At 37.8% G+C, this 27,584-nt stretch overlaps 1 protein-coding gene across 1 annotated transcript; it reads right to left on the bottom strand.

Annotated features, from left to right (window-relative positions):
• Positions 1-732: 732 nt before the first annotated feature.
• On the bottom strand, positions 733-23,800 carry Fancb (FA complementation group B). Its single transcript, XM_041640005.1, has 8 exons — positions 22,874-23,800; positions 15,889-16,041; positions 14,891-14,986; positions 11,571-11,699; positions 10,399-10,562; positions 2,291-2,721; positions 1,941-2,175; positions 733-1,236 (listed from the first exon to the last, which is right to left on the bottom strand). The coding sequence occupies exons 1-8, from the start codon at positions 23,798-23,800 to the stop codon at positions 834-836; spliced, it is 2,538 nt and encodes an 845-aa protein (XP_041495939.1). The 3' UTR covers positions 733-833.
• Positions 23,801-27,584: the final 3,784 nt, after the last annotated feature.

Here is a 27,584-nt window from a genome sequence, read left to right as displayed (position 1 = left end):
GTCTCACCTAATGCTACATTTAGCTTTCCAAAAGAGCTAAATATAGCAAGTAGTAGTTTCTGATCATCTGAATTAATTCATTTACTTGAAGCTTTTTTTTTTCACATGCCCTGTTTTACTAAACAGAATACCCAAAAAGAATCACATGTTTTTTAAATCATCGACATTTTAGTTCTTTGGATTATTGGATTTGGTTCTTTGCATAGAAGGTTTCATAGGATGCTGGCCTTTACTTCTCAGCAAAGGTCAGCTGGGAATATTATGGGCATTTAGTGGGTAGAGGAAGCCAAAGATGCTGCTAAACTTCCTACTAACATAAAGCAAAACCCCACAACAAATACTCATCTATTCCAAAGTGTCTCTAATATAGATCCTTAATTTGCCTTAGTTTTTCTGAATATAAAATATAAAAGCACTTAACCCTCCACATTCTAAACAAGAAAAGAAGTCTCCAGCTACAGTCAAATGTCCCTTGCATTAGAAAGTAGAAGCAGGGGAAGATAAAAAGCATAATGAACTTCTGCTCTACTAGAAATACTATATTGTGTCATCAAAACTGATCATTGAGCCAGCGTAGTGGCACACCCATGTAATTTTGGTACTCAGGAGGTTGAGGCAGGGAGATTTCTCCAATCCTAAATAAAACCAATCTGAGCTCCATAACGAGTTCTAGAACAGCCTGGATTATGGAATTGCAGCATACACAAAAATAATAGAAGAAAAACAAGATCCTAGGGATTATAATAAGTTTTAATCTTTATATTAAATAAGGATAACAAATTAAACACTTCATGATAGCTGGAATATCCTAAAACAAGATTTTGAAAGTGCAATTACAAATTGGCCAGTTTCTCTGCAATAAGGTCTGATTTCAGCTGAGTCTCAGCTAAAGCCAAAGTCATCTGCACATAACTGCTGCCATTCACTTTCAGATTCAAGTCCTTTATCATTCTTTCTCTCTGCACTTCCTGCTTGTGCAGACAGATCTTGTCCTCTTCCTCTGAAGCAGCTGCAGGACTATTCTTTGCTTCATTTGTCTTATGCATAGCTCCATCTCTAGCATACTCAAAGGCAGAAGTGGAAAGAGAACAAAAGGTAACTAGTTCCTTCTCCAGAGTGTCTAACCAGTGACCCATTAGGAAAGCCTCATTTCCTAATCTCAGATAACTGAAGAAACATCTTTCAGGGAGAACTCTGATCAGTTGGTCAAGACAGTGGAACAAAATTCCCTCATTCCTGAAATAAAAGACAGACATAATGTGACCCAGTTGCAACAGCACACAACAGTCACATGCAAAAGATTACAGCAGTCAATTAATATGCATTCGTAAACACTAAGATGGATAATAAAAGATGCATACTTTCGATAATAAAATTCGGATTAAATCAGTATCCATCTCACTAGCAGTCCGGTTACTGGCCTGACTATGAATCTTTTGCTTAGTAAGAAGAACAGCATAATAGTCACTGAAAATGGAATTCTACACAGGATTGTTATTAGACCACTCACACACATGGAAAACAGAATTCTACACAGCACTGTTATTAGACCACTCAGACACATGGAAAATAGAATTCTACACAGGACTGTTATTAGACCACTCACACACATGGAAAACAGAATTCTACACAGGACTGTTATTAGACCACTCAGACACATGGAAAATAGAATTCTACACAGGACTGTTATTAGACCACTCAGACACATGGAAAATAGAATTCTACACAGGACTGTTATTAGACCACTCAGACACATGGAAAATAGAATTCTACATAGGACTGTTATTAGACCACCCAGACACATGGAAAATAGAATTCTACATAGGACTGTTATTAGACCACTCAGACACATGGAAAATAGAATTCTACACAGGATTGTTATTAGACCACTCAGACACATGGACTCCTCTGAACTGATTTGAACTGGATGTGTGCATTACCTGCAATAGAGTGTTAAAATTCCTTCAAATGTTGTTCTTGGCTCCCAAGAGAAGAGTGCCCCACAATTTCGAAGCATTTTATAAAGGTATATTTCTCTAAATCCATTGATTATTTCACATTTCATATGTTTCAAGAGCCATATCTTCATTAGATTCGGGGCATGGGTAGGCGATGTGACAAGAAAACAATATTTGTGCAGTGCTGCAAGAAGCAATAAAAGATCTTCCATATGTTCTACAAGAAAAACACATCACAGATTCTAGCCTTAAATTCTGTCTAATATCAACCGATTTTCAAAAACTTCTGATTCAATTAAGCATACAATAAAAAAATTACCCCCTCAAATTACCTATTGATTCCTTCTTTGGGAATGCCAGTAGGTGGTTCATACTAAAAAGATCTTGTAGATTAAAATCAAGGCTGCCACATATAACATAATCATACACGGTGTTTTTAACACTATCTCTGTCACTAATGTTTAACAGCAAAGTGCAACACAGTTTGTTGAATACTAGAAGTGGTGAAAGAGATGTGACAGCAGTAATTATGTGGGTAGATTCTATCTTAGATAATTGTTCACAAGAAGAGTTTTCTTCTTCCTTGCTACCAGAGGTCAACTTGATCCTTTTTGTCTCTGGTCCTGTTTCCACTGGCTTCAAGTCTGCTTCTGGAAAAGAATACATACTCAACCTAGTCACCTGACTTTGACACTTCAGAAGCTGAAAGGTGGACCTGTTGCTTTGATCCATTATCAGTGATAAAGTCATTTCATTGGAAGAGCTGCAAAAAAACAAGAATTTGGTTTATTCTGCATGTTCTTTTAAAAGAATCAAATAAATAGTTAAGTATTTACAAAAACAAAAAAAAACAGTTATTGTCTCCTTACCTAGAGAAAATTATATGAATGTAAAATTTGAAAGAGTTGGGAGGAAAAGCTATGCAGACTTGAAAATGTCTATAACATCAAATATATCAACCATACTCCTCGGTAATCCCACACCCAAGAGGAGCTGAGCAATACAAACTAGATTTTCTGGTTTTTTTAGAAAAGGGAAATAACGTAAAGTTGAGTGGTAGGTAGGTGAAGGTATATCTGGGAAGAGTTGAGGAAGAAGGGTTAAAATGATAAAAAATACATTGCAAGTAATTCTCAATGAATTAATAAAATATTATTAAAATAAGTAAAAAGAAATTAGTCATTTTTACGTTCTGGCAATAATTTGGAACAAAAATACCTCTGAAGTAAACCAGTCTTATACTTTCTTGAATAACTTAAAACCTAGCTTTTAAATATAAATTATTTACTTTTAGAAATTTTTCTGACTGATAATCCTCAAAATTGACAAATATAATTCAAGTTTATTTAGGCACTTTCCAACTCTATCAAAATTATTAACCGGTGATGTATCTCAGAGAGAGGAATTTCACCACCTCCTGGGCTATATTAAAGATTATGCAGAGAACTTTACAGTATGAAGAGTACTTTAAAGAAACATTTGTAATAATCATACTGTTGATATTTTGATTTGGTGAATGTCATATACAAACCATGGAATGAGAAAAAGAGCAATTTTGTTGGTATAACTAAGAACTGAGATTTTCAGCACATGGGGAGAAACTGAGACACAAGACTGGTAGTGATAAAACTGTAAAGTCTTTACTCTGAATTAAAAGTATCAGTGTGGATTTACGCTGGGTTTTCTCACTAAGAATAAAACCCCACAGTCAACCAACCAACCAACCAACCAACCAACCAACCAACCAACCAACCAAAGACAGCTCTTATCTCTGCATATCAAAAAAAAATCCCCAGAAACAATAATCCATTCATGTATGAACAAGCACTTTGTCATGTCTGGGCTTTTGTTTCTAATCACAGATCACATTATTTAAGGGCATAAGTATATAACTACTGAAGAGCTTCTCTTTACAACGTTATTTAGGCTGATAAATTCCAAAGCATTTTTACACGCTTCCTGATGGGAGAAGGCATGATCTATTAGGCATTCTTTTAACATAAATTCAAACATTACTCTGACTCAGTCTTTATACCTAGCTTCTAATTTAGAGGGCACAAAGGTGACAGGGAACCGTGTTAAGTAATGAGTTCATCAAAGCCTAGGCCATTAAACTTTACAGGGAAAAATGCTTGGTTTCTTCAAAATATGCATTACAAGAAAAACAACATGCACACAAGAAAGAAGTATGTACAGATTATGAGAATATATACACAGAGAAGGCCAGTTTCTAAATATTATTTGGCCTATGTTTTAAAAGCTTATTTCAACCTCAAGATGAGTGATACATGTGAACATTGTCCAGGAGAACTATTGTTAATCTTTGAGAAAGGCAACCAAACACAATTTTAATGTCTCACTGTGTGTGTATGTGTGTGTGTGTGTGTATGTGTGTGTGTGTTGGAATACTTACATATGTCATATTTGTTTCAAAATGATTTAGAAGGCTGTGAATAAAGGTGTGATGGAGGAAGGTCATTGGCTAATAAAGAAACTGCTTGGCCCTCATTGGTTAGAGGATAGGTGGGAGGAGTAAACAGAACAGAACGCTGGGAGGAAGAGGAAGTGAGCTCAGACTCCACAGCTCTCCTCTCGGGAGCAGACGCCTCAGAGAGATGCCATGCTCCGCTCTCCCAGGCAGACGCACACGATGAAGCAAGCCGCCAGGTTAGACATGCTGAACCTTTCCTGGTAAGACAGGTGCTCACAGATTATTAGAGATGGGTTGATCGGGATATGAGAATTAGCCTGTAAGGGCTAGAGCTAAAGGGCCAAGCAGTGTTTAAATGAATACAGTTTGTGTGTTGCTATTTCGGAGCATAAGCTAGCCATGTGGGCAGCCGGGGTGCTGGGGACGCAGCCCCGCTGCCCATATTACTACAAAGGTGGATATATAACAAGATTAGTGATGATTTGACAATCATTGGAACCAAGTGATGAGAATAGATCATCATGCTTCTTGGTATGCCTGAAATTTTCTATACATAAAAAGCATTTAAAAAGTAATTATTTCAGAATATTAAGGGAATAAAAGCTTTACAATTGTGAGATAATAAAAATTGACCAGGCATACCTAGAAAGAGTAAATAAATGTAAATAAAAAATGTGAAGTGCATAGACTGGAATGAACAGTTGATTAGAAAACTGAGATGAAATTAGTGAATGGAGCAGATCAGAGGGCAAAACCTAGGAGTCAATGAGATGAATAGAAGATATGGAGGTAGGCTAAGAATCACAAAATACAGAATTAACAAGTGTAACACCACTTTTAGCCCCTTTCCAGGACTGCTTAAAAAAAGGTCAATTCTTAGAGCCTGGAAGTATAGCACAAATTCTAATTCTTTTTAATAAAAACCTGGAGTCAGACATTAGGGGATGAGAGCTGAGTGATTAGAGAAGTAGTGCAGTCAGTCACTACAGAGACCATTTATCTCTATCAGTGCTTAGACTGAAGAGACGATCCTGTCCTCTGACTGCTTCAGAATGCATCTTGGACTAGATTCTACAACTGCAACTGTCTTCACCAAACCTCAGACTACACTGTACTCCTGTCTCCTCCTGCCTTATATTCTTCTCTCTGCCCAGCCATATCACTCCTGTCTCCACCTCTCTAACACTGGGATCACCTTTGTGTGAGTTCTGTTTCTCTTATAGACTGGATCAATTTTGAGTAGCTCAGGGTGGCCTTGAACTAACAGGGATCTCTCTGCCTTTGTCTCCTGAGTCCTGGGACTAAAGGTGTCTGCCACCACTGCCTGGCCTCTAGTGGCTTAGCTCTACACTCTGATCTCCAGGAAAACTTGATCTGTTAAAACACAAATAAAATAACACTACAAGGAAGTTTAACAACCTAATGAAGAATATAAAGTGGTGTGGGACAATGGTCTGAATTCTGTCAATTGTATTTTAAATAAATGCTGATTGGCCAGAAGCCAGGCAGGAAGTATAGGCAGAACAACCAAACAGGAAGTAGAGGCAGGGCAAAAGAGTAGGAGAATTCTAGGAAGAAGGAAGTTACTTCTGCAGTCCTGGCCCAGCCACAGAAGAAGCAAGATGTGACTGCCTCACTGAAAAAGGTACCGAGCCATGTGGCTAACATATACTAGAATAATGGGTTAATTTAAGTTGTAAGAGTTAAGAAAAAGTCTGGGCTACTAGGCCAATTAGTTTATAACTAATGTAGACCTCTGTGTGATTTCTTCGGGACTTAATGACTGCGAGAACTGGGCAAGACAGAAACCCCGATAACAATAAAGAAATCCACATCCATCCACATCATGATGAATGAGTTAGAAAAAGGGTAATAGTATAAACCTAAAAAATAAGAAAATGAAGGACTAGAAATTTAAAAAAAATAGAAAAGAATTCAAAATCATAAATTATTAAGACAAAATTATTGGCTGAAAAGTCTAACAAAATGAGCAAAATTCTGGAAAATTGATCATGAATAGATGCAAGATTTAGAATGGAAAACTACTGACAACACAATCGATAAATATTTATAATATCTTAGCATTAAATTAGTAGAAAATATAAGCAAAGGGTTTTTAAGAATAAAATCTGAATTATCCACAACTTTTAGAGAAATTGATCACCAGATTAAAATTATCTCATGAGAAAATTTCAGGTATCCACTGCTTTCCAAATCAGTACAACCAAATGGCAAAGTCTATATAATTTATAATTTGGATTTTATACAGTGTTCCATAGAACAGGAAAAACAAAACAAAACAACCTAGCTTCTTCAGAGGCAGAGCTGACAGGATAGCTTGAGCCCAGGAATTATGGGCCAGCCTAGACAACAAAGCAAGACTTGACATGAATAAGTAAATGAACAAATGAGCAAACTATTACAGCTTTGGTACTAAAACCAAGAAAATATTATTGAAGGAAATTTCAAGCCAACTTCACTCAAGTTCACAAATGCAAATATTTTTGACTAAACATGATCAAACCAAATCTATCATTAATGCAGCAAAATTATATAATGAATTTGTATTTATAAAATTCAGGATTGTAAAACTGGTTTTTTACTAGAAAAAGAATTCACCTAACTCATCGCATGAAATAAAAAAAGCCCCAAATCTGATGATCTATCACCTCAAACAACTTAGAAGTCTGAAACATTAGGCATGGTAACACATACTGGAATCCTGGTGTTGGAATGGCTGGGATACAAGAATCAAGAGTTTGAAGCCAGGCTGAGCAAAACAGAGTCCTAGATCAACTTAGGCTACAGTGAGATCTTTTGTCGTGAAATAAAAAGAAACTCACTAAAATGAGATCAAGTAGAAAACTCAAATTGCTGGGTAAGTTGTTTAAACTCGATACTGTTATAGTCAAATAGACTAGCAGAGTCTCTCCAACTTGTCTGCACACACGTTTGTGGTTTACTGTTTTGGTGGGAAAGCTTTTGGGTAGGCTCCAGAGAGTAGAGATATTGTTTTCCTCTCCATGATTTCAATAGCTTGAGGGAAAAAAAACTTCTATTATCAGAGACATAGTTACTTAACTAAACTTTCTCCAGTCCATGCTAGTTTAAAGTTTCCACATGGTCCTAATTCTTCTCAATGCATTGATCAAAAGTTTCATGTGCTCTTTAATTATCTCCTTCCTGAGAATACTATCTTAATTTTGCAAATGTCATGCTCCTCAAATAAACTCAATGCATTTGCACAAAATGAAGATTTGTAGAGAATTGCAGGCCAAACACATATAGCTACTAAAAAGCAGAAACATGGTAAGTGAGAATTAAAATGTGTTACACAAACCACAACAGATTGGCACTCCAACGTGTACTAGCTAAATCCACATAAAACCTGAGAGGTTTTGGAAAGGAATTCTAGAAACTAAAATTAGCCACATTTTTTTCAGATGGGCTCTGCTGGCAGCATGCTGCAGCTCCTTTAATAGAGGTCTTGCTGATTCAGTGGTAGCAAAAACAAAAACAAAACAAAACAAAAAATGCAGTTTGGAAATGGCAGATTCCTTGGCCATGCTGCCAGCACAAACTCTGACTCTTTAGGGAAGTCCAGCTATGGAGCATTTAAATGAGGTTTGTGAGCAGAGTCCTACAACTTGCTTAATAGCAACCCAGACCTGCTGCGACCCTGGATCTGAGGTGGAGAGAATGGCTCTCAGAGGCAATGAATGGACCTCCAACATGTTCGACTGGGCAGAGCCAAAAGGTAAAGCAACCTTAGTTCTAGTAATGTCACTTTGCATTTTAAGAAGCATTCCTGGACAAAAATAATTACAGATACACAATAAAGACAGATCCAGGAAAAAAAATACTTCTCAATGGGTCATAGTGTTGGATAAATGTATGCAGGCTTAGGAGAAAAAAAAAGAGTATAGTTACAAAAAGAAGTTAATGTTTTTTTTTTTTTTAAATAAGACAAAGTCTTTAAGGAGACAGAGTAAACTTGTAGAAAAAATAATGAGAAAGAAAAATAAGCCACGTAAACATGGACTATACACAGAGAGTCTGGATTATGTTATATTATTGTTTTTTCTTTAAATTTTTGAATGTGAAGGAGCTAAGTACAGAGAAACACTTTATTGTATGGGCTGCTAAGCTAAACCAACATATATATTTTTAAAGGTATCTCGACTTTAAAATTTGAGTCTAAGGATATATTACTTTGGAAAAAGAGTTCTTTTGTTTCCACAGAAGATGTGAACCTATGGACTCCTTCCAGACTAATATAGTTTGATAGACCAAGACCCCACTGAAAGGTTGCTGTGAATACCCCCAGTAAATTACTTCACCCAACAAAAAGCAAAAAAGCAGTTTGGAAAAAACTATGCCCAAATTCCCTAAATAATTATTTATAAATGTTTGCTTACATTTAAAGGGGGATATGCTATAGAGATTTGCATTGGTATGGATCTTGGTTTACTGAAACAAATTTAAGGTTAATTTTGTTATATGTATATTTCTGTTCTGATTAAGGTATTGTGTTTGTTGAACTCATTTAAAATGTAATGTATAATTAAGAAATATAGGTTAATAGATAGTCATCTATAATAGTCAACTTGTAGTCATGCTAGTTAGGTTTTCTAGGTGTATAGATATATATTGCAGTTAGATAGATATTCTTCAAATCTTTCAGAGACCTTCAGAATAAGGCATTTAAAATGTTTTAAGAGCTTAAGACTTTTCATGACAATGAGACACATCCTGGCAGCACCAATCTACTTCAAGAGGATGAATGGCATCAAAAAGACTCCTTATGTAGATTGCTAGCCATTTAGGCAAGAAAATGTTCTTGCCTGGACTGCTTGATGTTATGGTGTATGAACTGAACATGCAGGTCACACAGAGAAATGACTGCTGAACTTGCCTAAAGGTGAGATGGTCCTTTAGGGTTCCTGCTTTATGAAAGAATCTGCCAGACATTCTGCAGGACACAAAAGAAAGTGACTGACAAACTGCCAATATAGGTGAAGCTATCGTTGACATTTCCTGCTTCGTGGAAAAATCTGCTGGATACTATGGGCCTGTAGGCTGAAGATGGATGCCCCAATGGTACAGAAGAACTTTGGGTGACTATCCAGGCAGCAAGATGTCTCTGTCAATTCTAGAGTTTGGGAAGTTGCCTACAATGCACTTCCTGTTTACTTAGGTAATATTATATCCTTCTGGTATCTTTGATGAAGTTGAAGAATAAATTGTTATCATTACAGTTTTCCTTAGTTATGATAAAAGATAAAGTAGACATAAGTATCGTAACTATAATTCTTGCTTGATACCTATTTTGTTAGATGTAATTTTACTATATTAAAGTTAAAACCTTCCTTTTTATATAGACAGAAAAAGGGAGATGATGTGGAAAGTCCTTCTGTGTATGTGTTGCTTTTATTGGTTAATGAATAAAGAAACAGCTTTGGCCTGTGATAGGACAGAATAGAGCTGGGTGGGGAAAACTAAACTGAATGCTGAGAAAAACAAGGCAGAGACAAGGAGACACCATATAGCCTTAAGAGAAGAAAGATGGGAGCTGCCAGCTGGAACCTTGCCAGTAGGCCATGAGTCTTATGGTAAAATATAAAATAATGGAAATGGATTAATACTAGATATAAGAGCTAGCTAGCAATATGCTTAAGCTATTGGCCAAACAGTATTGCAAATAATATAGTTTCTGTGTGATTATTTCAGGAGTCTGGGCAGCTGAGAAACAAACAAGTAGCCTCCAATAACACCAAATTTCAAAACCTCAGTATGAAAATGAATATCTCATTGATTCATTATATATTGAAATGAAACATTGGATGGAGGGTACCCAATAAAATATTGAAATTAATTTTACTTGCTTTTATTTCAATTTTTAATATGGCTACTAGAACAATTAAAATTACATGTGCATTTCATTAATTTCTATTAGACAGTGTTGGTATGCAGTATTAATACAGAATTATTACATTAAAATTTACTTACGGGTTCAAAGATGTGACTTTCAGTCCAATCACTAAGTCATCATCTAGTACACGACACCATGTCTGCTTTACAATATGTTCTGGCTCTTGAAAATTCTCTGATAACTTTTCCTCAGGGGTATGGATACTGCTTTCATCTTCATCACAGAATGGAACAAGCTCATCCTTAATGAAAAAAGTGTTAAGATAGGTGACTACAAAAAAAAATGCACTGAATGAATCAACACGTATATAAGGGAGATTAGCTTTGTGGCCTTATGACATTAAGAAATGTGCACAGCCCGAGACCAATAGACCACATGCTTCCCAAGATGGCTATGAATGCAGCCCAACACATTTGTAGATGATTATATAATGTTGATGTCAAAAGGCTGCCAAAACACTACAGAAGCATTTTTAAAATAAATTATAATACAGTATTATAATAATAAAAATAATATAATAAAAAGTTATAGATTACATATAACTTACTAAAATAAAAATTCATGAATCATAACAATATACTCAGGTCAAGAATCCTAACTGGAAGATAAGCTATCTGATATAGAGCCAGTGGGGACAAAAAAAACAGATTTTAATAAGGTTCGATAATATACACCACAAGTATAGTGAAAACAATCAATCTGGAACTTGCACTGAGCTTAAATCTAAAAGTCTGAATTAATAAAACTGATTAAATTATCCTTTATGGGTAGTTTATAGAATTCTGCTGAAATTTTATGGTACTGCATAGCCCATTCTCATGTCATTACCATAAACACAGGACTATAATAACAATTGAAACCACAGAGTTAGGGGAAATAACTGTGTTACTTATCGAATCTTTATTTTTATGTCTAAATGCCATTTGTACACCAATCCTCACAATAACCATAGCATCCTTTGTTTGTTGTATTGTTCTCTACAATTTATAGATAAGACAAACTCTCTGAGTTACAGAGAGGCAAAGTAACTTGCCAGACATCACACAGCTACAAAGTGGCAGATCTGGGTTGAAACAGACTGATATTGTCTCTTTAAGCAAATGTTTTTCAATATTAAGAAAATCTACCATTACCCTGACTGCAATCCAGTAAGTGATATTTTCTACTATACTCTAATTTGAACAACTCATCAACACATTGCACATGATCAACTGACTAAATGATAAAGTAGTCACATGATTAACTTTACCTCCTCATCGTTTGACGAAATATCAATGTTCCCATAAATTGAGTTTAAAAGAATCTTCCAAGAGTTTGCAATAAATTTATCCTTAAATGAGATATGCTTCTGTAATTTGTTAAGATAAACAAATGAAGCCTGTAAAATAGAAAGAAAAAAGTTACCAGAGGCAGTTCCAAATGAAACTGGACATGTCAATAATTCAGGAAGTACTTTCTGCAGATAAGCTCGGCAGAAATCACTTTCAAAGAGAAACTCTTTTGTTTTTAGATTCTGTTTCTCTTACAAAAGAAGTGCTTTGTGCTCATAGGAAGACAGGGAAGTAACTGCTGTGGACTCTATGCACCAAACTGAACATACTGATACAATTGTATCCATTTCAATGCTGAGTTAAATAATATGTATCGCTTCGAATAAAACTGAGTTCTCCCACCTAACAATAGCCACAATCTGTTTTACGGTGGTTTGTTTTCCTAGTAAACTCAAAACAAAAACAAAACAAAACAACCGAAAACTATTGAAGAAACTAACTTTGGCTCAGAACAGGGAATAGAGCATACATTTCTTTTATTGTGCAAGATAATTAGATTTCAGTTCCAAGGATGAAAAAAATCGTAGAATATATTTTGCTACTAAAAGTGTAAATAGTCTTGTTGAATTGACTTAAGTTGTTTTATTTTAGGCAGACATGTGAGGCTGTTTAAATATTAATCTAGCTTCTAATAAAATGTCTTTCCATATTTAAAAATCTTTTGTGCTCCATTCTTTTGAACAGAACTTTTTTTCTTAATCAATGACTAGAAGTTGGAGCAGGGAGTCTGAATTATTTCTCTTACCTCATTATAAAAAGGGCGTAAAGAGTAGCTACGATTTTGAAACTTCTCATGCTGGCCTCGTTCTACTGGCTTCATAGTGCTCATATTCCATTACTCATGGACTTGGTAGCTTGTAATTTGGATACGAGTAGATGTACACATTCAAGGTGGGCTGACTGACAATAAACTCTCTGAAATTAGCACTGGCCTCTCCCGGTTCTTTCTCTCATCATGTCCTCTGTGCTCCAGGAAAAACTAGCAAATCTCTAGTTTAAAATATTGTGAAGTTTTTTTATTAAACCATAAAACTAAACCAAGCTCACTGCAAGAAATTTAGTCAATAAAGTATTCCCCTCTTTTTCTTATACACATAATCCTGCAACCAATAGACAGATGGCTTACCTTTCCAGAATTTTCCCATATATGTTAAGGACTATTTTCTTTCATTTCCTTACAACCAGAAACTAGAACAAAAACCCAGTTTAGGGACAACATACCCTGCTTGACACTGAGCCTTGATTTAATATTCACAATAATATTAATATTATTGTGAGTCCTACTCTACAAGTCCCAAATGCCAAAATTTGGAAAAGTTTGAAGACTAAAAATGATGTCAACACCCACAAAACTATATCCGAGTAATGGAAGCACCCTGGAAGCTGCCTAGGAGACCTAAATAATCACAAATGTCTTTTTCTAGCCAGAAGGCAAGACTACCTGCTCTTACCACACCTTTCTTGCTTGTCTTCTGTGTTTACCATCTTTTCTACATGTCCGTAAGGGATGTTTTCAGTCTTGTATGTTTTCTGAGTATTTCTTAAATTGAATCATTTTGTGCACATCAGATTTTAAAGTTGGTTATGTTGCCCCTAACAGCTGTAGATCTTTCCTTTTCAGTGACCTACAGTCCTCCATCACATGACCACAATGCACTCCTGTTGATGAGCACTTGTGTTATGTCAAAGTCTTGCTACATGCTTACAACTTTCTTCAAGGTATGAGTCTTCCCCGTTTCCCTGCTGATAATTATGTTGGTGCAATGGACTCTCTAAGGCACTTAATCTTTCTGGGTCTATGCATCTCATCATGTATAAAATGACAAGTGGGGGAGGAATAGTTAATCTCTAAAAGACTTTCCTCTTCCCAGATGACCCTGGCTTCTGTCAAGTTGATAAAAAAAAAGAAAAAAAACTAATGAGCACAGGATCTGTGAGGGTATTTTCCAAAATAATAAACTAAGGGGGACAGGAGCCATTCTGGATGTGAGACAGCTTCCATCACCCCGCAGGCTAAGGGTATGATGTTAAAAGGGGAAGGAAGAATCACACTAACACAAGCATTCTCTCTCTGCTTTCCAGCTACCATGAGACACCTCGTGGCTACCATGTGATGCACAGCTGTTCTCCACCACACTCCTGCTGTCACAATATTCTTCCTCATCTCAAGCCCTGAGCAACTGCAGCTGGCTAGCCAAGAATGGAACTATCTGAACCTGGGATCCAAAAGACATCCTTCCCTTAGGGCAGTGGTTCTCAACTTTCCTAAAGCTGTGACCCTTTAATACAGTTCTTCACGTTGTGGTGACCCCCAACCACAAAATTATTTAGTTGTTACTTTATAACTGTAATTTTGCTACTGTTTTGAGTCATAGTGTAAATATCTGCTATGCAGGGTAACTGATAAGCAGCCCCCGTGAAAGGGTCATTCAACCACCCCAAGAGGTCACATCCCACAGACTGAGAACCAGTGCTTAAATGCTCTATTAGGAACTCTGTCAGTAATGAAAACTAATACAGTGCAATAAAGCTGGTGTATTTAGCCAAAACTAATAGTTCTCTTACAGGAATTATTGAGAGAGTCTCTTCTATGCTGGTTTGGAATGTGGTATGTATTGACCTTAAACTCTTGTTCCCCTTAAGTGCTGGGGTAACAGCCATGTGCTACCATGCCTAGCTTTTGTAGAGTTTATTAGTGAAACACTGAGAGTAGACCGTTACATGTCTGTTAATGTGCTACAACCTATTAGAGTCACTGCCATTCTAAGAGAGATGCTGTGGCATGCTGATTCTATAGGTCAGGCTCCTTTTAAAACTGAGCTTCTGCCAATTTCATTCATATAGCTTGTTAATCTTACCAAATCCTACCACTGAAAGTTGTCATTTCCAGACAATATACTTACATGTAACCTCACAATAGTTCGGGTTATTAATTTTGAGACAGTTCTTGCTGTGTTGCCTAAACTGTCCGGGAACTGTGTATAGCCAAATTGGACTCAAACTAACAATTAGCCTGCTTCACCATCCCAAGTGCTAAAAGCACAGGCCTGTAATACCACACTCACCTTCATAATATTAATAGTTTTTACAGCAGTGCCCAAAACCTAGAGCTCTCTGAAATACCCCTTTCTTCTAAACACAGAGTTGCTGTATACTGTAAACATCCCTCTACATTATTTACTTCAGTTAGAATTCGTTAATCAAAAAGCAGAAGGAGACAGCAGACAGAGACACTAACTTCCAATTGTGCTTCCAGTGCCGGAAGCACCAAATAATAATTTTCATGTTCCTCTTCAGCAAAAGGGTCTTCAATGCAATAATCCACTGGTTCAGTCTAATAACAGGAAAGAACAAGAAAAGAATTTAAAATAAATTGAAAATACAGAGGATTAAAAAATACAGTCACTATTTGTCCAAAGGGTAGTACTATGTTAAAAAATGTATTTTCCCCATCTGGGAATTAGGTGAGTATCACTGTGGGTCCTAAAATTTGTATACTGTATCACAAATTGGTAGGCTGTATCATTATTCTCAATAAAACCCTAGGGCAAGCAACAATCATCTTGATTTTACAAAAGAAAAAAAATGGGGAGATTCTGATTCTACTTAGATCTGAAACTTTGGGGAAAATCCTTTCTCTTATGATAAAGACTTCCAAGACCACTTTAAATCTTTTTTGTATTTCAAAACATTTACATTAATGTTTTCTGGGGTTGGATGTGTTCAACAGCATGTATCTTCACATGTATGTGGAGCTCAAAGCACAACCTGTGGAAGTCAGCTTCCTCCTTCTGCCATGTAGGTTCTAGGCATACAACTCAGGTCATCAGTCTGGGCAACAAAGTACCCTTACCACTGAGGCATTTCATGGTCACTTATTTCCTCTTTTAAGAAGTAGTTATACTTCCTTTTATTCCTTAATTAATGCAATATTGTTTAGTGATACAAAATGATATTTCAGAAGCAACAATAAAGTTCACTTATGGCATTCCCATCATTTGAGTGACCCTTAGATATATCACAATACATGTTTATAAGAAAAGGATGGTCAACTTATACACCCTTTGTTGAAAAGGACAATGTACACATTTAAAGAACTAAGTCTATATACTTTTAAAGTATGAAATAATTTAGATAGAGGATTTAGATAAAGATAGAAACTATTTATTTAGATAGAGGACCAATCTTTTAAGTAGTAAAATGGCTCTTCAATTATACTATATGAACAGAACTTACCAAAAAATTTATTCTGACAAAATCTGTCATAGCAAATGAAGTCAGCTGATCTGTGTTCAGAGCGGCATCAAAAATGACCAGTAGTTGGTCAGTTCCAACTCCAACAAAGTCATTTATCAAGATTAAGCTAAGTTGTTCCCACCTAGCAACAACCTGAAAGAATAAGAACATTACAGGAGGGATGCAGAAAGGAAAAATAGGAACCAACTAGTTAGTAAGTCTCTTTGTTCCATGCAGTTATAATCTGTTAACCTCATTCTTGTAGTAATAAGGGTGGCGGGGCTGCGTTCCCAGCACCCCGGCCGCCTGCCCGGCTTATGCCCCGAAATAACATCATACAAACTGTATTTATTTAATTACTGCTTGGCCCATTCTCTTCTAGGCTAATTCTCACATATTAATTTAGCCCATTTCTAATCATCTGTGTATGGCACCCCAAGGTGCGCTTACCAGGAAGCTAACCTATGTCCATCCTGGGTTGGAGCTTCATCCTGGGAGCGGGAGCGGGGCATGGCGTCTCTCTCAGGCGTCTGCTCCCGAGAGGAAAGCTGTCGAGACTCTGAGCTCACTTCCTCTTCCTCCCAGTATCCTGTTCTGTTTTCTCCTCCCACCTATCTTCTAACTAATAAAATGGGCCAAGGCAGTTCCTTTATTATCCAATGACCTTCCTCCATCATTTCCCCTTTTTCGGTTTAAACAAAAAAAAAGGCTTTAACTTTAACATAGCAAAATTACATATAACAAAACAGTTATCAAGTAAAAGTTACAATAATCTTTATCATAACTAAGGAAAACTATAACTATAACTAACTATTCTTAACTCCATCAAAGACTCCAGAAAGATATAATATTACCTAAGTAAACAAGAACTAAGAAACTTCAAACTCTAGAAATGACAAAGACATCTTGCTGCCTGGACAGTCACCCAAAGTTCTTTTGTACCGTTGGGGCATCCATCTTCAGCCTTCAGGCCCATGGTATCCAGCAGACATTTCCATAAAGCAGGAAAATTCAAAGTCAGTTCAGTCACTATCTGTTGTGTCCTGCAGAATGTCTCGCAGACTCTTTCATGAATCAGGAACCCTGAAAGATCATCTCACCTTAGGCAAGTTCAGTAGTCCTCTCTCTGCGGGTTCTCTGTGTCCAGTTTATGCAGTAGTCCAGGCAAGAGCAGTTTCTTGCCCAAATGGCTATCAAACTCCATAAGGTGCCTCTTCGATGCCCATCTTCCTCTTGAAGTACATTGGTGCTGCCAGGAGCAGAGTGTCTCATTGTCATGAAAAGTCCTCAGTTATTAAAACATTAAATGTCCTATTCTGTAATCTTTGAAAGACATGAAGAATGTCTATCTAAAATATATCTCTATATATCTAGAAAATCTAACTAACATGACTACAAGCTTTACTATTATCGATGATTATCCATTAACAACCTATATTTCTTAATTATACAGTACATATTTAAATGAACTACACAATCACAATACCTTAATCAAAATCAGAAACACTTATATATATAACAAAATTGACCTTAAATCTCTATCAATAAAGCAAAATCTATACTAATGTAAATTATTCATATCTATATCATATCCCCCTTTAAATGTAAAAGAACGTTTATAAACCCTATTTGGGAACATGGGAGCAGTTTTTTCTCTCCAAACTGCTTCCTGCTGAATGGGGGCGTCGTTAATTAGGTCTTTCACGGTATAACCTGTGTGCTAGTTTCATCTCAGTTGGCAGTTGAGTGGAGCAACTTTTTGAAGGCGTGCACAGGAACCATTCAGGAGGACGTGCTCCATCATACCAAATCGGAATAGAAGAAATGAACAGCGTCTCATCCTCTGTGAAAACAAAATAAGAAACTCCTTTCCAAAGTATCATATCCTTAGATCCAAACTCAAAATATCTATGTTGGATTAGTTCAGAAGCATTTATAAATAAATATCTTTTAGTAGCTTTTGCTCTTTCCTCAGCATTCAAATAATTCAAAGAGAGCATAATAGCATACAGTATCAAAATTCTCTGTGTATTTTCCATCTTTGAGCAGCTTTGTTTTAACCTCTATTTTGTTTATTTTTACTTTTAACTCTTTGCTTTTTGAGACAAGTTTTCTGTATCTTTGACCTGAAGTAACTCTGTAGACCAGGCTGTCTTTGAACTCTCAGAGATCCGCCTGTCTCTGCCTCCCAGGCATTGGGATTAAAGGTGTAAACTACTACACCTTGAACTCACAGAGATCTGTTTGCCTCTGCCTTCTAGGCACTGGGATTAAAGGCGTGTGCTACAACACACAACAACTCTCTTCCTTTTTTTTTTTCTTTTACTTTAAGAACTTCAACTTTTAGTCTGCATATATTTTTAACACACTTTAAACCATTTAAAAATTTTCTCTGTCTTTGAATCTCTCTTTACTGTATATCTCTCTTTTTCTGACCACACGAGTCTTTAATTTACCAAGCAATATCAGTAGGATTAAAGGCGTGGCTTTGCCGGCTAGATGTAGCCCATTCCTTAGCTTTCCAGCCTCATGGCTGAGGTACTGGCTGTAGCCATGTTTATAGCCACAACTGTATGGCGTTTCAAGGTCCCTGCCAGCCAGCGAGCTACAACAGACAACACTCAAGTCCTCTCTCGGTAGCCGGCCCTCCTGCCTCAAACAGTCAGAGTTTGCCCTGGCAGGATGGCCCAGAAAGCTGGCATTTTTAAACGGTGCAGCTTTTTTCCTGCTACGGCTGAAAACCGAAAAGCATGCGTTCAGCTTTTCGTCAACACCGTTTAAGTGTTTCGTGGCAGGACCTCTTAATGAGCTGCAGGCTTTGCAGCTAAAGCTGAGTCAGGAAGCTTCTCTTAGAAGAAAGTGCATGCTTGCCTCTAACAAGCAGAGCAGACCCGAGAACACAGCGAGTCTAGTTGCCATCAAACAAATCGTAGCACTTTACTCCAAATGCTCTATTCAAAAGCTCTGTCTCCCATAGGAGCCAGACAGAGATCTCAATGGCGGCACAGCCCCAGGAAGTCGCGCTTTAAAATGACACAGCGTTTTTTCTGCTACTGTTGCCGAATCAGGAAATCTCTCTACAGCACGCCACCAACAAACAGCAAAAATCTGTGTTAAACTCTCTCTCCCTTATTTTTAAGCCTTCTCAGGTTTTTTAAGTGGCTTTAGGCTGCCCCACGTTGGGTGCCAAATGTAGTAATAAGGGTGGCGGGGCTGCGTTCCCAGCACCCCGGCCGCCTGCCCGGCTTATGTCCCGAAATAACATCATACAAACTGTATTTATTTAATTACTGCTTGGCCCATTCTCTTCTAGGCTAATTCTCACATATTAATTTAGCCCATTTCTAATCATCTGTGTATGGCACCCCAAGGTGCGCTTACCAGGAAGCTAACCTATGTCCATCCTGGGTTGGAGCTTCATCCTGGGAGCGGGAGCGGGGCATGGCGTCTCTCTCAGGCGTCTGCTCCCGAGAGGAAAGCTGTCGAGACTCTGAGCTCACTTCCTCTTCCTCCCAGTATCCTGTTCTGTTTTCTCCTCCCACCTATCTTCTAACTAATAAAATGGGCCAAGGCAGTTCCTTTATTAGCCAATGACCTTCCTCCATCACATTCTTACAAAAGACTGATGAAAGTCGTAATACAAAAGCTAAAGAAAAAGCTACTACAGGATCCAAAACCATAAGAAGCTAGGACAACTTTGTAAATAGCAAGATATTTATGTCATATTTTATTAATGCTTATCTAGAGAAGATCACGGTTCTGATTTCTGTATTCAAATCCTATGATCTATATACAAATTCAAATACTTCTCATAACTAAGACTTTGGGAGGCCTAACATCTAGTATGGATAATTTAAGGATGACCCTATTTCCCATAAGCCTCAGGGGACATGCTGTTTCCAATCAGAGCAATTCCCCAAGGAATTCCGTAGCACTGGATAACTGAAAGGTACCAGTACATTTTGAAGAATTCTCAAAGTAGAATAAGCTCAAGATGAACTTAACAGCTTACCCCCAGTAGCAGTGGCACAGGCATTATTATTATCAGGGACACAAAAGGAAATGAATGGATCCATAACAGCAGGACACCTAGAAGCATTCTACTTAAATAGAATGATTTGTTAAGTTTATAATAGAATAGGAGATGGGGAGTTTAAAATAGATGCCTTAAAGGTCCATAGAGCTAAAAACTTTAACATCACGTGTATCAGATCACCTAAGGCAGAAGAGCTACACTTCCTACCCAGAGTCCACGGTTTCTAGAGGACCCAGGAATGTGGCTTATACTTCAGAAAGAATGTAAGTAAGGCACTTCAATCTACATAATGAAATACCAATCCTGGCTCTACAGGATTAATTCCCAAATGTGGCTCTTCACTTGGACAGGGAGGCAGCATATCTCAAAACCCATATGTCCCCATACAATTATGGGGCATCATGAACTACAGAAATGAGAAACTGGCAATCAAAATTTGGTTAACATGTTCAGCTCATGTTTACGCAGACGTGTGGGTGAGATTCTGACATTCCTAGGACATGGAAACATCAAAGAACTATGCAGAAATGTACATGAGTGTTTGTAAAGAATATCTGTCAAAAAGTACTATTTAACACAAATACATGTGAACCAAAAATGGGAAGCACACACATAATTTTAAACTATCAATAAAAATGTAATAGTCATTTCTCAATGTAAGTGGAAGAGTAGCTCCTAGACCCTCTGTAGATTCAAGACTGTGTAGACGTTTATTGGTTTATAATTTGTATATAATATTCAACTAAGCATAGTGGTGTATGCCTTTAATCCTAGTACTGGGAAGGCATAGGCAGGAGGATTTCTGAGTTCAAGGCCAGCCTGGTCTATGTAGTGAATTCCAGGACATTCAGGACTGTTACATAGAGAAACACTGTATTGAGAAACCAAAAACAATAAAAACAAGAATGACAATAATAATTAATTTACCCATATCCTGCCATATGCTTTAAACATCTCTAGGTTATTTATAATGTCAAATATAATATTACAGTGGCGATACTGTACTTGTTAGGGCATAGAGACAAGGAAAAAGGTTATACATGTTCAATACAAACCCTAGTTTTTGTCAAATATTTTAAATTGCAGTTGGCACAATCAGTGTTTGCAGAACACTTAGATATGGAGGGCTAACTATTTAACACAGTATATTCAGAACACTGCCACTGCAATTCAATACAATCAACTAAGAATCAAAATGTTTTACTGAATTTTTATTAAAATATTTTTTTCAAAGACAGGCTCTTACTAGTTTGCCTTGATTTCTCCACTGTTGGCATTATAATATGGCACCATACCTAGCTCTTTACGAAGTCTGAAATCTCAGGTTGACTTGGCATTTTTAATATATTTTAATTCAGACCACTCATTTCAAATACTCCATAACTTTAAGGCTATTAGCTATATTTAACAGTACAATTACAGAACATATGAATCTCCTCTATTGAAAACACAAATATCTGTGCCTACCTGACAATGGCCTCAAATTTGAAATGGTCACTAAACAGATTCTTGTCAAAACGTGCAGAGACAGACAATTTCCACTTGAGAGAAAGCCTAAGAGAAAATGTAGTCCTGTCACTGAACTAAATATCTCTAAGGCTTTTACGAAGGGCTAGTCTGGGAGCATGATGAGATTTTCTTTATTTACTTAAATCTATGCTTGTATGTATTTTTGTAACCTACCTCAATTCCTTCTTGAAATGAAGCAGAATATACAGATTCATACCTTCCACAAAGAAATGTTACTTTCTATATAGGGACAAAACTGTTATTAGCCGGGTGGTGGTGGCACACGCCTTTAATCCCAGCACTCAGGAGGCAGAGGCAGGTGGATCTCTGTGAGTTCAAGGCCAACATGGTCTACATAGTAAATTCCAGAATAGCTAAGGCTACACAGAGAAAACTTCTCTTGAAAAACAACAAAGAAAGAAAGGAAGAAAAAAAGGAAGGAAGGAAGGAAGGAAGGACGGAAGGCAGGCTGGAGGGAGAGAGGGAGGGAGGGAGGGAGGGAGGAACTGAGGGAGGAACTTAGGGAGGAAGGAAGGGAGGAACTGAGGGAGGAAGGAAGGGAGGAAGGGAGGGAGTGGGGAAGGAAGGAAGGAAGGAAGGAAGGAAGAAAAACCAATCTTTGACAGATAGCCGGGGCACACACCTTTAATCCCAGCACTCTGTAGGCAGAGGCAAGTGAATCTCTTTGAGTTTGAGACCAGCCTGGTCTACAAAGGGAGTTCCAGGACAGCCGGAGCGGTTATACAAGAGAAACCCTGTCTTGAAAAAAATACCCAACTATTAAAGAAATAATTTTATTATTTAATAAAATATTAATTCTACTATCTAAAACCTTTCATGGAAGGTCATCAATAGTAAAGGCTTGGTATTCAATATTAGAAAATGTTTCATTCCATTTTAAATCCTACCATGTTTATTGTTTTGTCTTAACTACTAAGTATAATTGTTCAGGTATAATAACTGTACTTCTAACTTAGGTATTGCAATATGATCACATTGATAAAAATGACACATAGAATAAATGACAGATAAATATAATTATAGTTATATATTTATGCTTCCAAACTCAAAGGCTTTATGACTTCAAACACCAAGGCTCCAAATCATTATCAAGTAGAATTCAGACAATTTCAAGAACAAAAAACAAAGACGAAACCAGAAAAACAATGAAACATCTACAAAGCCTAACGCTAAAAACTGACTTACGAAAACAGGAATGCTTAGAAAGTCTACGGAGAGTTGGACATGATGGTAGCACAAGGCTGTAATCCTAGGACTCCTAAAAGTAGGATGGAAACTCTCCAGCTCTCTGTACTAGCTCTCTGTACTAGCTATTAAGACCCAGCCCTGTTTCAAAAAACCAAACAAAGCAAACACAGGAAAAGAAAAGCCAGAGACGACCAGCTGAATTATTGTTAAGATTAAGATCAAGCACTGTACCTTAAATTTCTTTTCTGAAACAGCACAAGCCTTGGAGTTGAATGACACGATGAAAAATTGGTTTCTTTTGCCTGAATCGAGAATCTGAACGGAACAAGGATCTACAAATGGAAGCTGGCATACTCGTACAGGAATGCCATTTTGGAACAAAATGAGCTGGTTCTTTTGTGTAAGGGCAATCAGAGCCATTCGTAGCTGATGGTCGACCATTTCAGCAGCACGAACATGCACGTGAGTTATAATACTACTATAAGCAAGAGGGATAAGGTAACTAGTGCTTAATTTTTCTTGAGTTTTAAGGTCATATGCACAAAGGTTGGAATCAGAAAATTCACAATCTGATTCTGAAAACTTATGGGTACCAGCCGCAGGTGGTTCTGCTAGCCCCAAAAATCCTACACCAAAATTTTTGATCTCACCTACCCACTCAATGGAAGAAAGAGTAGCTGATATGTTGGTAACCTCTTCAATTTGGGAAGAAATATAGAAGAATTTGTTGAGATATTGCCAAAAAATTATAGGACCGTCAAAGATCTTTAAGCTCTCGTCCAGCGCATGATCGAGTGTAAAACTCAAATGTCTTTCAAATTTATTCACATTGTGAAGAAACAGTATACAATATTTGAAGTCTCTACTATTATATTTCTTATATTGTATCAAAATGCAAGGGAGGTTAATTCTAGTTTTGAAATCTGACACACATTTACAAGACAGAATTTTTAAATGTGAAGCTTTCTCCTTAATCCTTAAAAAACCCGTGGAGATCAGAACAAAGGTTCCTTTTTCTCTGTCAAATATCATCCTTTTGACATATAATGCAGATGTGTCTGTAGGCATTTCACAATCTTCAAAATAGTCTTTGGACAAATGAAAAACAAGGACTTCTCCATTATAAGACAAGAATTTTGCTTGCTCATTAAATGGCATTTCTTGGTTGCCAGCCATCCTAATACATCAAGTCTCTGTGTTGACCCCGTTCCAAATGCAAAGGGATTCCTATTGAGGCCTTTAATCCTAAGGGGGAAACAAAGAAGAAAGACTGAATGGAGCAGGCAGAGTAGAAAGCATATTTTGTTAGAAAATTATCACCCAGGTAACCATATATTTCATTTTAAGTAAACATATCAAAAAACTTCTTATACAATTGTGACACCATTTTACGAAGAGACGGCCTTGCTGTTTAATAGACCTTTGCTGCCCTTGACCTCGTAACCCTTCCACCTCTGCCTCTGGAGTGCTGGAATTACAGGTATGCATTACACACCTGGTGACAAGGCCATACTTACACAATGCAAGACTGTGACTAACTAATTCAGAAAAGAGACCTGAGGGCTGGAGAGATGGCTCAGCCGTTAAAGGCTAGGCTCAGAAAAGAGACCTGAATGTGCTCTGAGCACGGCAAGCTTTATTTAGAAGTTCTATTAAAAGTCCCTTTTATCAGGCGAGTAAAGGTGCTAACTGCACAGGACTGCACAAGCAGAAGGGGCAGACTTCAGGAAGGAAAGAGCGGCCTGCTGCAGGGGTGTGCCTTGTAATCCCAGCATTCCAATGGTGAGATGGGATGCAGAGACAAGAGAACCTCCGGAAAGCCCAAAGGCCACCTAAACCTGGAACGTGTAAAACAGCAGCAGAAACTAGACTGCCCCGCAGGGTAAGAAGGCAAGAAGCAACTCCAGAAAAACTGTCCTCTGACATTCCTTTGTGCGCCACGGCCACACACGCAAAACCACACCCCAAATTTAATTAATTAATTTTTTTTAAAGATTTATTTATTTACTTATACAACTTTCTGCCTCCATGTATACCCACACGCCAGAGGAGGGCGCCAGATCTCATTACAGATGGTTTGGAGCCACCACTTGGTTGCTGGGAATTGAACTCAGGACCTCTGGAAGAGCAGACAGTGCTCTTAACCACTGAACCATCTCTCCAGCCCCCCAAATTTAATTTAAAGGTGTCTGGAGGCTAGAGGTGGTAGACTATACCTCTAATTTACTCTGGAGATAAAATAGGGAGAAGGCCAGCATAGGCCAGAGAGACTCTGAGAGCACTAAAAAAAAAAAGAAAAAAAAATTTCTGGCTCAGTGAATTTTCTACTTCCCTCTGTTACAAATCTACTAAATCTAATCTGGGTTTATCTTAATATCTTTGGAATGAGATTCGGTTAATCGCTGCTTTACTTGTCTTGAAACTCAGACTTCCCTAAAAATGTTGATTGCTGAATTAGTTTGATCCCCACAGCCAAGACACTTGGCCCCTGTTTCCTAAGGCCAAAGTTTGTACAGGCTATATGAAAGAAAACTCTTAAAAACAAAGCTTCCAAATCGCTATAGAAAAAAAAAACAAACAAACAAAAAAAAAGAAATACCTCTTACTTTACAATACATCCTTATGACTGGAGGAAAACTATTGCTATTCAAAATAGGGGGAAACTGAGGGTGAAGACAACTAACTATAATGAAGAGAAGAATTAAGCAACTGTGGTCAATTACTTGTGCTTATTATCTCTGTCTGTTTCAACACAGCACTCTATCACTTCAGGTTTACAACTATTCTCTCAAAATAACCATTCTTCTCCTTCCTTTCTGTAAATTCAGACCCCGTACTTTAATGAAGGTACTGTCCCAAGGTTGCAGCATGGATCCATGCTTACAATACTCATCGGCAATGCTGCCAGCTTTCGAAAAGAATCACCTTGTCTCTTAAGCCAACGCTGTTAATCATACTGCCATGGTAAGCATTTCCCTATTAAGAAAAAACTGCCAGCCAGGAGGTGGTGGCGCATGCCTCTAATCCCAGCACTTGAGAGGCAGAGGGAGTTCGAGGCTAGCCTGGTCTACAAAGTGAGTTCCAGGACAGCCAGGAATGCCTATGGGAAAGCAGAGTGAGAGAAAGAGTAAAATCAACGTGATCAAAGGAACAGCCTCTTAATTCAACAGACATAGGAAAATGTTGTTCTCTCTTGTCTCAGTGGCTATGTTCACACAGAATCACCCGTTTAAATAATGACAACACATGGAATGAATTAAAAACACAAACATCAAATAATGGTATTACTGCATCTGAGTGACAGTCCTAAAATATATGAATGGGGAACAAAGTTCATGATTGGGGGATAATTAATAAGCAATTTATGAAAGAGAGCAGTGACTATAGAATTTAACTTGGCCTAGCCAGGTGGTGGTGGTGCACGCCTTTAATCCCAGCACTTGGGAGGCAGAGGCAGGTGGATCTCTGTGAGTTCAAGGCCAGCCTGGTCTACAAGAGCTAGTTCCAGGACAGACTTCAAAGCTACAGAGAAACCCTATCTCAAAAAACAAAAAACAAAAAAAAGAAAGAAAGAAAGAAAGAAAAAAAAATTTTAACCTGGCAATAAAATGAAATTTGTATCTTCGGAAATTACATTTCTGAGCTGATTCCGGAGAAACAGAACTACTTAGAGCAGGATACCACTACTCTAAAATATATACTGCACTGCTATTTGCACTATAAAAATTACAAATTCAAATGATTACCAGTAGGAAAACAAACAGATGGAACATCACACTACAGTTAAGAGGGATGTATTGCATTTCATATCATGATGGTTAAATTTTAATAAGGAATATGGGTATCAAACTAGGGGAATGGAGGCTAGGGGAGATTTTAGCTATTCAAGTAATTTTGTGAATATTTTCAAACGAGTTTTAGACAATGTGTTCAACTTTTGCAATAAAAGCATAAACATTGGAAACACTGTGGGAAAGATGCTACATGCCTTATTATGGTGAACGAGCTACAGATGAGGGATTTATGAGGAAACACTTGGGTTTTCTATTTTGGTGGAGGGGAAGGGCTGCTGGATTTACAATTTCTACAAGTAGACTTTAGTATCTGTCAATTTTTAAGAAAGGCAGCATTATGTTCAACTAAACCACCACACTAAGGTTTGTTCCAGTACTTTATAAATCTAAGCTTTACCAGCCTTGGCAAGGTTTGCATTTTGCTCTGGTAAGGACTGTGACTTGTCCCACAAGCCTGGCAGCATCCCAGGCTTTTAGCCATTCAAAATCAGATGCACTCCCGTCCCCAAGCTGTGACAACCACAAATGTCACTTATATGGCAGAAATAAGAGCCCTACCCCCACCTCGTTAGCAACAAGCAACCTTTCCTTTTAACTTTCTATAATCACTTCAACTCGAGAGTTCAAAGCCATTTTCCTTGCAAGCGTCTCACTCCACAACCAAGCGTGGTGGTAACACTTGCAGTCTCGATCAGAGAGACAGAAACAGGAGCATGTGTGAGAGTTGAGGCCAACCTGGGCTACAGACAAAGTTCCAGCCAGGCCTGTCAGCACTATAATGCAAGACACTACAACAAAAACTCTTAACAGAAGTCATCGCCGGATATAGAGAACACTCACAATCCAAACCATCCTCGACAGGTCAGGAGACAGAAACAGTTCTCCAAGGCAGCCAAATCGCCATGTTCCAGAAGCACCTATTACTCCAAACCTCCCGCTCGCGCACTGCACGCTGGGACAGCCGGCCCAATAGCTGAGTGAAAAAAAATTAGAAGGCTGAGCCTGATGGAGAAGGTTGCCAGGGGAGACCGGAGCGGGCGGAGCCTCCGAGTGGTGGAAGCTAATAACTGGCCTCTCTGCCAGGGGCTGTGCTTCAGGGACAGCGTCTGAGTGCTCCAGGCTGCTGGGGGCAGGACAGCTGTGCCTGG

This window comes from Microtus oregoni, unplaced genomic scaffold (genome assembly GCF_018167655.1).
Source record: "Microtus oregoni isolate MIOR12 unplaced genomic scaffold, Mior012 000061F_ref0000440, whole genome shotgun sequence".
Lineage (NCBI taxonomy): Eukaryota > Metazoa > Chordata > Mammalia > Rodentia > Cricetidae > Microtus > Microtus oregoni.
This window is presented reverse-complemented; position numbering and strand designations above follow the sequence as displayed.

What these genes read in the sequence shown, in the direction of transcription:
- Fancb (XM_041640005.1), bottom strand. Translation starts at nt 23,800, where the DNA reads ATGCCATTTAATGAGCAAGCAAAATTCTTGTCTTATAATGGAGAAGTC. An exon ending in TTTCAGAAAAGAAATTTAAG is followed by an intron (nt 16,042 to 22,873) that starts GTACAGTGCTTG and finishes TTATTCTTTCAG; the next exon opens with GTTGTTGCTAGGTGGGAACA. An exon ending in CCCAAAGAAGGAATCAATAG is followed by an intron (nt 2,176 to 2,290) that starts GTAATTTGAGGG and finishes TTTTTCTTGTAG; the next exon opens with AACATATGGAAGATCTTTTA.